The 15,370-nt window shown below is 44.8% G+C and overlaps 2 protein-coding genes across 2 annotated transcripts in view; one reads left to right on the top strand and one right to left on the bottom strand.

The window, feature by feature from the left end:
* slc17a5 (solute carrier family 17 member 5) overlaps positions 1-15,370 on the bottom strand; it is a 950,640-nt gene that overhangs the window by 263,148 nt on the left and 672,122 nt on the right. The window lies entirely within an intron of this gene.
* meis1b (Meis homeobox 1 b) overlaps positions 1-15,370 on the top strand; it is a 98,372-nt gene that overhangs the window by 52,366 nt on the left and 30,636 nt on the right. The window contains exon 9 of the mRNA XM_022212075.2: positions 14,018-14,094. Coding sequence (XP_022067767.1) covers positions 14,018-14,094 — 77 coding nt within the window. The remainder of the gene's footprint in view (positions 1-14,017; positions 14,095-15,370) is intronic.

Genomic DNA, 15,370 nt, shown 5'->3' with positions numbered 1-15,370 from the left:
AAAACTGGAAGGCATAATCCGCCGTTAATACAATTAGAGTCTAATTTAACCGCTTGCGTACGCAGATGTAGCCGAGCTGGGGGAGCGCCGCTGTTTCTTTCTTTTCGCTCCCCCCTTTGGAAGTGTTTTTTTTTCCTCAACACAGCAGCGTGCAGTGGGGGTTTGAGCAGAAACAGGTGTGAAAAGCGATATAATTCATTTCTGCGCTGGCAGAGTAGGCCAGGAGCCTCGCTGTCGTGGGCCCCGGGTGGTGGAGGAATCCAGACCGGGTGGGAGGAGGGTGAGAGGAGGTGATGGATGGGCGAACGGATGGATGCACTACTCATTAGAGATCAGATAATTTGCTTCTGCGTCTCAGTGGTTTGGGCTGGGATTGGACAGAACAAAGAACAACAGGAGAGAAGTTTAAGCTCGCTCAGATTCAAGATTCATCAATTCCTGAACTTCTCAGCTCCACAAAGCGAGGAGACAACAGGAGGCAGAGGGCAAAAAAACCTTTGGAGGTCAGAGTTTGCCATTGCCTCAGATGCCATTATTCTTCAGCTGTTTATTGCTGGAGCCTGGATGTGTCAGCGCCCTGGTCACCCGCGGCAACCCTGACCCACCACGGCAACCCATTCCTGGAAGGGTGTTCCTGCTCACAGCTAGAGGTTGTGAAGTTCTGGCGATAAGGAGGAGCCAGAAATGACAAAAGACGGTATGACAAATGCCTGATTTCAATCCAGAACACAGAGTGGCTCAGTGTGTTTCCTCACATTCAGCCGTCCTGTGATTGTCGTTAGACTTGTTTGTCTTAGTTATCCGCCTCACAAATTAAATTTCTCATGTGCATAATTATAATTTACCATCCAAGCGCCAAGGCGCCCCGTTAATCACTCTGAAAATGCAACGAAAGCCAGAACGTCAGCTGACTTTTTGTGTTTTCATTCATTGATTCATAAGGGCCAACAAAGGCACGGCATCCGTCTCGATACTGTAAGGTAACAGAGTGGCCTATGTGGTCTGGTGTCTCCAATTAGGTCTTAATTTAATCTAAGTGGTGGTCAGAATCTTAGGCGCCACCGCATTAGGATTTCAAAGAGGTCCTAAGAGACGGCAGACAGATGGACAGATCTGCCAAAGGCCTGGCGTGACATTGTGACGAGACAGAGCGGCAAGGGGAAAAAACAAGAGAACAAGTTAGTCTTATTCTCGGCTTATTTATTCGTTTTTCAGATACTTTATCTCCAGGAAGGGAATGGGCTCTGGGCTGTGTGTGTGTGTGTGTGTGTGCGTGATTGCTTTAGTGTGTGTGACTCTGCGGCTGGGAGTGTGTGTGCGTTTGTACGAGGGCATTTGGAAGCAATGACTCGTCCCTACCGATTGTAGGAGTGGTTGGTGTCAAAGAAGAGGCAGCTGAGTCAACCTGCCTACCCCCACCGCACACACACACACACACACACACACTGTGCTCCAACCCCCACATTACCCCACACCTTGTAATGAAAACATCATCAATTATCCCTCTTGACAGGCCCCAGGGACCGGAGGCAGCAGCTCTCTTTGGGGGCTTCTCTTTGTGGACTGACCCTCGCAGACAAACACCGACACTTTGCAGCCATTTCACGAATCACATTCATCGGTTTCTATTTCTGCACGTGCATCAAAAGCTGATGGGCCTCGCCGACCGGGTTCTTTCTGTTTCGGTGGAGCCGGTCCATCTGGTGGAGGTGTGAGTGTGGACATGTATGTATGTGGGGCACTGGGGCGGGGCAGCGTGGGGGTAACGGTACGGCCGGGGCAGAGGGAAGGCATCAGTTCTTGCTCCTGAAAGGCCATCTGTGTCATGATTGATGGACGGAATGATGGATGGACGAGCAGATGAACAGATGGATGGAGGGATGCGGTAGATGGCAGAAAGACTTGGACCATGTGGCAGCTCCGATTTCACTGCTTTGTGAAAACATTGGCATTTTATTGTCATTCGTGGCATTAATTGGCTATGTGGGTTCAGTTTTGGTCGTCTGAATGTGGTTTCACAACCTTCTTAACCTTCTAAACCCTCCAGCAGGCTTGAAAAGCACGTGGTCTTTAAAAGTATTGCCGAAATTGCACCATTTACTAGAGCCAGAAACTCAGATTTTCACCATTTTTAACAGTCCTCGCGCTCTGTGAAATGGCATTCTGTTAGAGAAGTTATCCAAATCTAAGCTAAGATTTCAATTAATCACCTCATTCTACATATCTCCTTAAAAAAGATGGCAAAAATAAGCTGTTTGCACAAATCAAATTCTGTAAAAAGAAGAAAATATTACAAAAAGGTGACTGTTAGAAAGAGTGTTTTGCATGTTGATTCCATTTTTTAAAATTTTTCTAAAATAAATAATTAACTTTTGTTTTTTACCTTTTTGTATGATTTTTGGCATTATAACTTTTACATAATGGGGGGAAGATATGTTTTACTTCTTTTATATTCCAAGTAGCTGCATGACTTTATATTGATGCTAAAAGTGAGCCCACAGTTAATAAAAACAGGACAGGAGTGGAAATAAAACGACCAGAAAATGCTTGGTGTTCATGTTTCTCCAAAGTTTAGGTATCTAAAGTGTCAATTAGGGAGTCTGATTGTGGAAGAAAAAACACAGCATGCTCAAAAAATTCAGAAAACCTCTGTTTAATATTAAATTCCAACATACACCCCCTGTCAAAAGTTTTGAGACACTTTCTCATTCAAATAAATGAGAATCCGTCTCAAAACTTTTGACAGGGGGTGTACATCGATGCAAAGCTGTGTCTGTATAGAGGTCATATTGTTGAATCTACATAGACATAATTCACGTTTCTCACATCAGATGCTTGGTAATCACATACAGAAAAAGTTAACACATGACTGCAATTTAGAGAATAGCACAGAAGAAGGATTTTTTTTTTTTTTTGCTGATGAACATTTTACTTCATCCTATTTCATGTCAGCGATTTTCTTTAAATTTTTTTTCCTTATGAGGATTTTCCCGCTACTCTCCGAGCACGCTGAAGGATTAGCTGCACATCTGTCAAGATATGGGTCCAGTTCAGGTCACGTATGAAGTTCCTTTTTACATTTCTGGCTTCACTTCAACCTTTTTTCTTTCTCCTCTCTGCTCCTTGTATCGTTTTACTCCTCGATTTAAAAGCCCTCAAGGGCAGTTAACTTTTAATTCGCGTCACCTTTGAACTTTTACAAAATGTCTGTCACAGATCTAAACCAAAAGCGAGCCTCTGTGTGTGTGTGTGTGTGTGTGTGTGTGTGTGCAGATCTGGCTTTAGTCAAGGGGAGGGTTAGCGTGTTTCCTTGAGAACGTGAGAACTTTACAGACCCTCAAGGTCGGTCAGTAGCTGGAGGAGATCATCGGTTACACACACAGTCATCAGTCCGTGTTTAGTGTGAAGGAGATTATGTTAGTTTGACTTTTGCAAATTATTCTGGAAGATTTCTCACTTTTTGACGTATATAAAGTGTCATTCCGGCTCAGTGACGCCTCAGCGGTTGTTTTTTTTTTTAATGCTTTAAGTCAAAGAGATTAAACATGAAGGTGAGGGAATATTTAATTTCATTCTTTATACCTCATCACCGTTATTACCATGCGCCATCTCCCCTTTTCGCTTTGCCATCCTTCTTCTTCTCCCACCTCCCCCTTCAACTCTCATATAATTTCATAGTTGGGAAACTATGAAACAGTTCAGTGTGTGGTTTCATTGTTGTACGTCGGAGTGATTGATGGCTTCATGCTGAAGCTGTGTTTCACACTACTTCTATTTTCATTATCAGCTGTATGTGAGGAGTGCGTGTGTGTAGATGTGTGTGTGTGTGTGTGTGCGTGTGTGTGTGTGTGTGTGTGTGTGTGTGTGCGTGTGTGTGTGTAATGTGTGCACTGAGTGGATGCAGGCCCAGTAACTCAGATATGTGAAACCGTTCTTGGTTTGGTACCCACTAATCAGTTTACAATGATCTGCAAATCCCGAGAAGAGGCTCACTCTGTGCTCTCAGATACACTCCGATGCCTTCACACACACACACAAACACACACACACTTTTACATCCATCGGCCCACAGCGATGACGTCAGCGGCTGGGTGGGGTGTGGAGTTCCCCACCGTCCCTGTGGAATTTATTGGAGACTGAGTGGCAAGTTGACATGTGGAAGAGTCAGGGAAAAATATTGTCATAAGTTTGTGGTTAGCTCCGTTAGCGGGGGATTAGCAGCGCTAGCCTCTCACATCAACTCCAAAATACCTCTTATTTTTTTGTCTAAAACTCCCCCAAATGAAGACGACAAACGTCCACCGCCCTTCTGGAGTTTAGCATAGCCTCCGAGTGTAGCATGATTTCGTTCAGCCGGTGATATATTAACTCTGCTAAGTGTGAAATCACATTAGCGCTAGCTGTTAGCCATTATCCATTAGGCTGTGTTTGGCGATCCAGAGGATTGTGGGATATTTTCTGGCTGGAGTCAGCAGCTCAATACCTTTTACTTACAGCAACTGCAGCAGCTTGCCCTAGATACATGGGCTGTGTGTGTGTGTGTGTGTGTGTGTGTGTGTGTGTGTGTGTGTGTGTGTGTGTGTGTGTGCAGCTGTGTGCGACTGCATATGCAGTTGTGCTCTTATTTGTATGTGTCAGCCTCATGTCTCTTTTGTAAATGCCCGGTTGAGTGTGTTGTTTGTGTCTCACTTCGTGCGTGTGCTCGCCGGATGCTGCGGCTTTGCCATTGTGGTAATCAGTTTGCGCGTTGGCTGAACTAATTTATCAATTCAGTTCCTCCCTCTTGTATTCTCTCCCATGCGTGAACCCTCTCTACACTGTGTCTCCCTCTCAGACAAAACGCTTCTTTCTGAAAAACCGTAAGGGTTTCCTATCTTTTATGCATGCCTTCTGCCTCTCTGACTTCTCCCTCGCTCTCCTCCTTTCTTCCATGACTCCCTCTCACTTCATTTTTCTATAATGTACATACAGCTGTGTTGCCTCACATTTTAATGGCCTTGAACCATGATATCATAGCAATATTTTCGCACTTGTGCTATTTCAAAGACGTCGGAACGGAGCGGAGTCATGATTTATGGATGGGATCGTGTGATATTCTCACCATTTTAAACCTACTTGGGTTGTAATTGTGTGACTGAAGCGTTCTGCATAAAACACTGTAGGAGTCGTGATGCGTTCAGGGCCGGTGACGTCGCAGGTATGACCATCGGCCGGTGGTGCGTTTACAGTTGACCAGGTGACCCAAGGTGATTGTGTGGAGGGTGTTTGTGTTCATCTGTGTGTGTTTGTGTGCCCAGTGGAGTGAGGGGAAATCATAGCTAGTGAAGCAGGTGGTGGATGCAGACAGGCGATAACTCATGTGGAGGAGCTGGACGGAGCTGAGGGAAAAACTACATTTTTCGCACTTCTCAATATCTCGTCTTGCTTTTCCTTTTCTTTAGACGACACGAAACATGTTCGCTGTGCTCCCATCTTCTTTCCTCTCCTTTGCATCCAGTGAATTTGACTCTGTGCATCTCCGGCTTTCTTTTCTCCGTCTCTGTTAGCGGTAGCAGGGGGATGCCAGCCGGGGCCGAGGGTGCTGCTCACTTGTTTGTTACGACAGATTAAGTCATTGATTTGTAAAAGCGGTGCACTGATGGAGAAGGCCCTCTGCTGCTGGAGACGAGGGGAGAGAAAGATGAAGCACGGGAGGAGGAGGAGGAGGAGGAGGAGGAGGAGGAGGAAAAAATGGAGGGAAGAGGAGGCTGGAAAGATCAGAGCTAATTGTAAAGGGAAAGAGTTAAACGGAGGTGGGAGAGAAAAAGGAGGCAGACTGAGATAGTTAAGCAAAAATGCTAAATATAGAACAGAGGGATGGAAGGGGCGGGTGAGGGAGATAGAGGGATGCAGGGAGGAGAGGAGGGAGGGGTGGAGGTGTACTTTGAATGACAGAGATGTCAGAGAACGGAGGGAGGGAGTGTGAAAGCTTCATCTTTCAATAACATCGGCTGCATCCTCCTTCCGTCTTCTACTTGCTGCTTCAAAGAGCATAAGGGAGCAATTGTGAAATACCTTTACCTAGTTTCAGCGTTCCCCCAACTCGGGCTCTTTTCACCCCCCCTCGGGCCCAACGGTGAGTTTCTAATTAAAACGTTGGGGGCAAAAGGGTAATTATGATAATAACATAATAATATCGCCAGGGTTATTAGAACATTCTGTGGTCCCCAAATTGCTTCCTCTGAGGGATCAGATTTCAGTGGCATTACGTAAAGTCAAATTTCCTTGAAAGTCAGGTGAAATGAAATGTATTCCCCCGTGGTCGAGGTGCAATCTGAGAGTCTGATTCCCTCTTGTATGTCGTGGACATGCATCTAAAAAAAGCCCTTTAGTTTCTCACCACGACGGCACATCCAAGCCTTCCCAGCACAGTTCTGTCCAAAGGGTTTATGTGGTTTAGGAAATCTGCTTGTTTGTGCTACGCTTTTTTTGTTTTGTTGCTTTGAACTCGCTCCTAATAGCTCCTCTGCAGCCCCGTGCAACAGGTTCCGTGTATTGTAGCTGTGTGTAACAAGAGAACATTTGTTTTTAAGCTCAGACATCGCTGCTGCACAGCTAGCTCGGAGCGCTGTAGCTGGGAGCTGGCACGCTGGCGCTCTGAGGGGCATCCCACTGTTTTCTCTCAGCTTACTGTGGTACCTGACTGGGATGAGGCTTTGTGGATCCCTCTTACTCCCCATTTACACACCCCCTCATTCCCAGGCAGCCCTGAGGCAGCCCACCTCCAGCTGTGGCTGCCGTTCTCCGCGCCGCTTGGTGCAAGTACCGATTGCTTTGGAGTGCCTCCCCTCTCTCAAATAGGCGGTAATTACGGGCTTAAAGAGGTTTAGTGGTCCAGCAAACTACATAATCACCCCTTGAATTAGCCCCAGCTCATCAGCCTCAGTCCAACGAGCAGCGCTTACCACTAGCACTAGCTAGCATGCTGCACCCCCTTCCCTTTATTGCACAGAGGGAAGCACAGCAGCAGGTGTTGTGCAACATCCGGCCCCCTTAATAAATTTAGCCTCCCCTGAGCTGGAATAGGGAGGACTAATGAAGCACACCTTCGCCGTTAGCGAGTGCACACACACACACACACACACACAGCACATCATATAAGACGCTTTCCTTCGGTATCACCAGACCTCACCCTTTACATTCTGCATGCAACAATGCAGCACTTTGTTAAGACACGACCTGGTCATGTGCATACACGCTGTAAGCTTCAGTCTACATAGATAGGAGACCCACCCAGCAGTAAAGCACACAGATCATTGTTCACACCCTGCAGCTTCCCAGCAGCAGCTACGGTGCTTCCCATGCATTATGCTATATACCCTTAGAGTTCCACAAAAGCGATATTAATCATCCATTATCATAGCGGAGGAGCTGGTAATGCAGCACGTTGTCTAATCCACTTTGTACCAGAGCTTTAATGACATACTTTTCACCCTTTGCCTCACCAGCTAACTAGCTTTATCTCATTCCCATAGGCAAGAGCGCTGTGAGAGTTCCCTAAATCAACAAAAGCTGTTTTTTGCGAGGAAAAAATGCTCATTAATGAATGCAAAACCCAAGAACATCTGTTTTTTTTCTCTTTATCTTCAGACGAGATGGAGAGATTTGATGACAAAAACAGTTTGTACGGGGTTTTCTTCTTTCTGGTGCATGTATATCGAGGTTTCCCCCCTTAAAAAAAGATAAAATAATAAAAAAAAAGGAGCGATAAATTATTCATGCCGGCTTTGAGCTGGTTTACGGAGACCGATACTATAAAAGAGGCCGTTCCTGCACTGAGAAGGGGACGTTTATTTAGCAGAGGGCATCCTGAAACTCTCCTCCAGTCGTCGGTTCATTTCGAGTCTCTCTAAAGATCTGTTTTCTCGCTGTTTTGTTATTTTGCATCGGAGCAGCCTGAATCAGAGGAAATTAGGTTAGGGGTGCTTTGTTTTTTTTCTGTTGTTGTTTTGTTCACTCTCACTCCCTTTTCTTTTTTTTCTTTAATCCCCCCTTTCTCCCAGAGCCAGCTTTGTTGCCGGGTCCCTGCTCCCTAATGAAGTCAAAGGGATGTCAGTCGATGCCACCTACACAGAAAGGAATTTCAAATGGCGTAGCTCTCACAGCGCAGCGTGTCGCGCACACACACAGGATGAAACTTCCACTGAACGAGCAAAAAAAAAAAGAAAAAAAATTGGGGGAAATTGGAAGCTTGTTGTATGAGATACACCAGGCTTATAGTTTGGAACGCTTGTTTTAAAGTCTGCTCATGCTCAGGGTTCGAGGCGTTTGTTGTTAGCATAACAATGTGCTCGCCTCCCCAAATATTTAAGGTAATCTCACACACGTCTGGCAGGAGCACGGCTACACTTCCAGTAAATGGTGACTGTGTGTGTGTGTTTGTGTAGAGACGGTTCGGTATGATACAGTGATGCCCTTCTAGCCAAAAAGGCCCCCGGATTAGCCGTCAGGCATTCCTGATGGGCAGCTCGGTTTCCGCAGAGATTTGACCTGGGAACAGCGAAGGGAGCGGATCTGGCCGAGTCAGGGCTGCTCACTTTTACCTCCACTGGCACACGCAAGTCAATAAGCATGAATAATGGCGCTGCTGTTTAACCAGCGTGGCGTCGCAGGTCATCGGGGTTTCCAGCGACAGGACAGAATAACCGACAACATCCTGGTGATAACAGAAAAACACTGAACTGGTTGTTTACTGGGAATCATTTGCATTTTTTGGCATCTTTACGCCTTGTGGCAAACCCGAACCATCTGCTGGTGAAGTGACTTAAAAATACCACTGACCCGTGTGTGTTCTCCACAGATTGTGCAGAGTCACGGCCTCTAAGTTTGTGTGTGTGTGTTTTTTTTTCTGAGGGACATCACATGCGCTGCGACAACATATGATTTTCGTCTCTCTCTCTCGTTCCTCCCTCCGTCCCCGTTTCATGGCCGCAGTTTCAGAGAGCTAATGTGGCGTGTCGAGGCTTTTTAATGGGATGCACAGAGGCTTGGGAAGCGCGGCTTTAAATAGAAATATATGCAACGATAACACCATAATGCTAATGGCGAGGGGAGGAACGCTGAGGGGACTGTGGCTGCAGTGAATTGGTTAACAGGGGTGTAATCACACTCATTGAGACGGAGTCAAGCCATACAGACGATTTAGAATAATATTATTTATGCAAAGACGCACGACGTTTATTGCTTATTTATCAAATCTGGCCCAATTATTTGGACAAAAATGTGCTTCAGTGTTAGTTTTCTCAAATTACAAAACATCAAAAGTATTTGGAAGAGAGCTGTTTTTGCTGAGGAGGTGAGATGAAAAAAAGGAAGAACAGCAGCGAGATAAAAGACGTTTCTGAAATAGCCCTCCTCTTCTGGTGAAGTGAAGCATCCCCGCCTAAAGAGTGACTCAGACTTTCCTTTCTTTCCCCTTCTCATCGACTCAGGTGAGGCTTTAAACAGCACAAAACAAGAATCAAGGGGAAGACATGACCTGGAGGAAGCAGATTCTTTTTCATGCGGAGGTTCTCAGATTGTGAGAGTCTCGTTCGGACAGTTTGTTCTGAATAAAAGGTCGAAGGTTCGATCTACGCCAAGTGAACTTGAGCATGGCATCGAAGGAAACGGTTTCTCCCATACTGTAAGCTACTCAAGCTTCAGGTTTCTCAAACACAAATGAAAAATGCAGGACAGGAAATTTAGAATCATAACAGAGCGGCTTGAGTCAGGTAACTTCAAAAGTTTACGATTCCGCCTTCCTTTTTTAATAAGGCTGCTGTAAGTCACATTTGTGGATTCTGCATCTCCAGATGGCGATGGAACAAAAAATATCTGATTACTCTTGTTTTTGTGGCATTTCTAATTTCTAACTGTAATAGTTTTTTCTCCCATGACGCCAAAAAGAGTTTCCTCCCGGGTTAGACATGGGACAGGGGGAGTAAAAAGGGGTTTCACAGAATATTTATGCTCTTATCTCTTTGTTAAACCCCGGGGCTCCACATATCCATTTCCATGTCTCCTCCCCTCGCCTCCTCCTTCCCTCTTCCTCTCTCTTTCCTCCTCCTATCTATCTATCCCTCTCTTGTTCTCGTCTGAGGAGGAAGACGGTCAGACAGGGAGGGGATGTTACTGATGCTGTGTTACTCACCCACACACACATCTGTGCACAGAAACACACACGAGTGACCAGCTGGGCTTAGACGTGCATGCACAGAAACACGCTTAGATTAACGTTCAAAGCAGAACTCTAATGGACACACATACTGGGATTGATAAGACACACGAATAAAGAAAGCAGCAACACACAAACCCCTCCTGGCACCCACATGCTCCGAGCCGAGCGGGGTGGAAATTCTCATGAAAGGAGTTGTATATTTGGAGAAGACATATCATTAAGATAGGCGGAGGGAAGAGGGAAGGGAGGGAAGGATGCGCAGAAACTTTCCATCTGCTCTTTTAAAGAACATGTTATTGCTTTTCTCACTAAAAGGCCTTTCTCTCTCTTTTCCCACTCAAGCCGCTGAACCGCAGCCAAAGGCCGTTAAGACACCAGAATCACTCACAGACAATATTAAAACTGGGCGACTTGTTGCCGCGCGAGGAGCTAAATCACCGTGTTTTGACAGATAGAAGCTAATTTGGAGGTTTGGAGGAAAAAGAAAAGGGACGAAAACAGCTCTGTTGCGCTGGCTTCCTGACCATATCTTCTTCTTCTTCTTGCATTAAGTGTTTGTTGTTTTCTCTGTGAAAACTCGTGACAAAGTTTGGTGAAGTGGCACTACTGCGCCGCTCACGCCAGTTTATTATAAGTTACAATGACATTATTACTGACTGACTTTTGCTGATTTTCTAAAGGGTGTTGTTGTTTTCCGCTGTTTTTCGAACGTGTTAGGAAGAAATCCCACGCCTGCCGTCGAGCACATTTCCCTCCCCGTCTCAGATTGTGTGACTAGTTGTGTCTGTCTGTCTGTTTGTGTGTGCTGGGAAAGCTAGAGAGTCGGAAGCATTGAGACAGGGTGTATTTGTGCTGCTTCGTGGCCCCTGGCAGGGCGGCAGGCCCCCGGTATCACGAGGAAGACACTCCTGCTTGTAGAGATGTTGGATGCGTAGAATGGACACATTGATCTGCTCTTCAATCAGCTTTGTTTGTCAGGAAGAACATCTGCAAAGGCAGGTTTCTCACATGATGAGCAGATATTAATGTGCCAGGAGTATGTTTGTGTGCGTGTTTCTGTATGCAAGACATACGCCAAGCCGTCAGATGACACAAGCCCCGAAGAATAACGTTTTCTCACTTTTCGGACACACACAGTTACACGGTTATTTTGATTGGGATGCTATCTGATCGGGAGGATATCTACTCTACATGAATGGAGGCTAAGCTCGCACACAGGAGAGCAAAAAAAAAAAAAGGGTTGCAGAAAAGAAGTGGACACAAATCTGGCCGGAGGCGACAATGCAATTATAACTTAGCGCATGAAATTAGCCTCCTTGTGTTCCCATTCCCCCGCAACCAATCACATGGACAGGGGAAGGCTGGGAAAAAAATGAAGTCATCTCTCTCTCCGTCTGTCTGTCGGGTCGTCCCAGCATTAAACACAATCCTGTTCATTATGCGCTGAAAAAACTGTGATGGAAAAAACGAAAAAGCTGGTGCCGCGCCGATTTTACACGTCTGATTGACTATCAAGGGTGTGTGGCAACGTTGGAGCTACAAGTTGTCGCGTGTTGTTGGTCGCCACAACACCAGATATTAACTCAATAAACGCTGAGAAGCAAAATAAAAAACAAAATACTGCATTTAAGGCTGTCATTGTTGTAATTTCCACTGCAGTTGTAGGTAATTTAAACCGAGATGTTCCTGTGTTTAGCATTATTTATCGCGTTTTCCTAAATGTATGCTCAGTATTTTGAATCTCTGTAGTTTTCTGCTCCGATCCGTCCCTTCAACAATCCATTCCCCCCCTCGCTGCCCTCCTCTCCTCCTCTTTTATAGCCGGCCTATGGTGTCCAGCACAGTCCATGTCTTGTCTTGGTCATGAACAGCACATTGTCCTCCTCCAACAAGGCTCCGTGCACCCCCGCCCCGCTTCACTCTAATATAAATCAACACACTCCCCAAGTTCACATTTATCCATTTAATTCATTCTATGTATTTAAACAGGTGGCTCAGCTTTAACCGTTCTCAGCTGGAGGACGCGGGGTTTACGTTTAAACGCTTCACGTCGGTTCGTTCTGTCGCTCCAACAAGTGAACTGTTGTTTATCAGGCCTTTAGGAGTCTTTGGATGAAATATATTTTTAAAAATCTTCTGATAAAGTGACTCGATCAAAGAGGTCCGACTTCAAAGATACTGAGAGCTAAATTAAGGACAATTAAATTTCTGTTATTCTGTGTAAATACTTATTGACGCCGGAGAAGTCTGGCTTCGTTTCACCGTCTTACCATCAGATTATGATTTAAAAACCTCAAAACTAGACACTGGTGTTTAACTACTGGGCATGAAGGCAGTTTAGGCTTTTTTTCCAACAAGCGGTCTTTTGTTTATCAGGCTTTCATGTGTCACATTTCAGTCCTGCACTGAAACAAAAAAAAAATCTTAGTGTAAGCTGAAGTGGTATATCTTTTATAAATGCAAATGAACACAAATCCTGAAAAAGTCCTTTGATTTAAGAGGCTTGATAACAAGGAAACTGTTGTTTATCAGGCGTTTGCCTCATTTATGAGTCTTGATCAAAAACAATATGTAAAAAATGAGTGTAACTTGTCTTTTTATCAATGCAAATTATTCAAAATCCTAAAAAAGTGGCTTGAATAAAGAGGTTTGATTAAAAATATTGAGACCAAGTTTGGATAAAAAATGAAATTTGCCCATCTCTGTCTGAAAACCTGCTGATGCTGCAGAAGTTGTACGTTGGCGTACCAGCTTACTGGCAGATATTTTGACATTTATGATTTAAAGGCCTTAAAATGAGATTATCTGACTTTGTAAGTTGGCGTTTGACTGCTGGGCCTGAAGTCGGTTTGGGCTGTTTGTCCAACAAAGCAGCTGTTGTTCATCATTTGTGAGTCTTGATCAAAAGCAATACAGAAAAATTTAGTGTAAGTTGAGGAAACTTGTCATTTTTTTTGTTCAAATGATTAAAAATCCTGAAAAAGAGTCTCGATTAAAGAGGCTTGATTTAAAAATATAGATAAAAAATAAAATCTGTGTGTGGAAATGCGTTTCCATTGCAGAAGTCTGACTTTCTTTCACCCCCCCACTGGCAGATATTTTAACATTTACGCTTTAACAGCCTCAAAAATTAGATTAGACGATTTTCTTAGTTGGCATTGTGTCATTTTTGGGGGAATTCCTGGTGCTATATTAGGCTGCTGCTGGAAAACAATGAAACCTGGAGGCTTTTCTGTACTTGAAGCTGTGCAGTTAAACTTAAGTAACTCCGGCAAAAAGGCAAACTCAACAAAGTCGTGTTATTGTGCCGAGTGCAATGAGGATAAAAGAGAAGAGATCCTCTTGTCTGTATTCCATCGTGTTAATGTTATATATTCCCCTCTCGCTGATTACGTATGCGGCGGGGTGAAAGGGGGGCCGTTGACGCGAATATATTTGTGTAAGAGGCTGCCTAATTACCAGAGCTGGTTCTCCACTTCACTTAACTTTCTAATTGGCTTGCCTTTTTGGCTGCCATTAATTACAAGATTTCATATTCCATTAATGATTGGAGGGAGGAGGTGCAGCGTTAATATGCGCACATACTCACACACACGTACAGTATACATCCAGACACACACACACACCCTGACACCTACAAACCGCTGAGCATGAGCACACATCTCATTCTCCAGCTCTCATTACTGCTCCGGTGTAACCCGTAACATCTCTTTCTCCACTAAAAGGCACATCAAACCGCCTTTTTTTTTTTTTTTTTTCAAAAACAAGAAGCTTCATTAAACAATTTGTGTTTCAACCTCCTCTCCGTCTCCTCCGCAGCATCCCTACCCGTCAGAAGAACAGAAGAAGCAGCTGGCGCAGGACACGGGCCTCACCATCCTACAAGTGAACAACTGGTGAGTCGTCTCAGAGTTTACATGCGGTCGATCGGAGGGGCTTCGACCCCCAGGCTATCCCAGTTCTTAATGATTGGAATTAATGCCTCCGCTCCACCCCTATTTTCATCTCGCACACGCACACAAACACACACCGCTTACCGAATCATCCTCACCTAGATCAATCCGTCTAAAGAGATATGGCCTGGAGTGATTTTCCAAACCCGAGCAGCCTAACTCGGCCCAAACATGAGCATCCATGTTAATTAAGAGTCAAACTACTATCTGAAAACATCCAATAAAATCATCCAACATGCACAAGTTATACAAGAATGATTACTGGAAAAGTGTTAGCTCTGAGAATAATTTAATTTTTTACTTCTTTAGCGTTTCATTTGCTTTAATCTCCCGATGAACCTTCAGCGTTTATTCTTTCTCTGTAAAAATGCAACTTTCATTCACGAATTATGCGCCTTAAACTCTGATTATTCCAACAAATGACGGCGACATCTGCACACCAGAAAGTTTAAAAAAAACTTCCCCAAGAAGTGCAGCTACTTTCTGTCACTGCTAAAAGTCATTTATTGGGTTTCCACTGACCGTAAATTATTATTATTTAGCGCTTCTCCATTATGCATTAGAAGCTGTCCTTGTTAGCGAGCTCAGAAGTGGACAGACCTGCTCGCTAACCCGCCTTTGCAAATTACTGCTCTGTAAGTGCCAACTAGCCTGTTAATTGGGCACAAGTGTGACGGGCCACGGCCATAAAATAAGGCTGCTAACTATCCATTTTAACCTTAGGTAACACTGTAAAAGGTAGAAAGGGGCCCCGTGTCCTTGTGCGGCTACTCTTATCAGAGAGATGGCTATCAGCGCATGCTTAGCGTTATTAGCCGTGTCTAATTAAAGGGGTGCGGGTAAACCGTGGCCAGGCCGAGCGGAGGGCGTTTGATCTGAGCGGCACCCTTAAAATAATCCTTGAAAGTATCAGTCAGTCGCTAGGTATGAAAGTAGAGACCGCGAGGAAAAGGAGGAGAGTTAAAGAGCCAGACGGAGTGTAAAATAGATGAGGAGAAAGAGGGGAAGATAAGCAGGGAGGGAGGGAGAGAGAGATGAGACACGATAACTCCCCATTACCAGCAGTCTAATGATGTTAACATTATTCCCAGCCATTGTTCAATCCGAGACCTCAGAGACAGACAGACGTTAGATTAGGGGATGATGTATCAGTCTGTGGAGAATTCATTTTATACCAGGCCAAAAACAACACACAGACACACAGACACACACACACACA

Source organism: Acanthochromis polyacanthus, chromosome 15, assembly GCF_021347895.1.
Source record: "Acanthochromis polyacanthus isolate Apoly-LR-REF ecotype Palm Island chromosome 15, KAUST_Apoly_ChrSc, whole genome shotgun sequence".
In the NCBI taxonomy this organism is placed as follows: Eukaryota; Metazoa; Chordata; class Actinopteri; family Pomacentridae; genus Acanthochromis; species Acanthochromis polyacanthus.
This window is presented reverse-complemented; position numbering and strand designations above follow the sequence as displayed.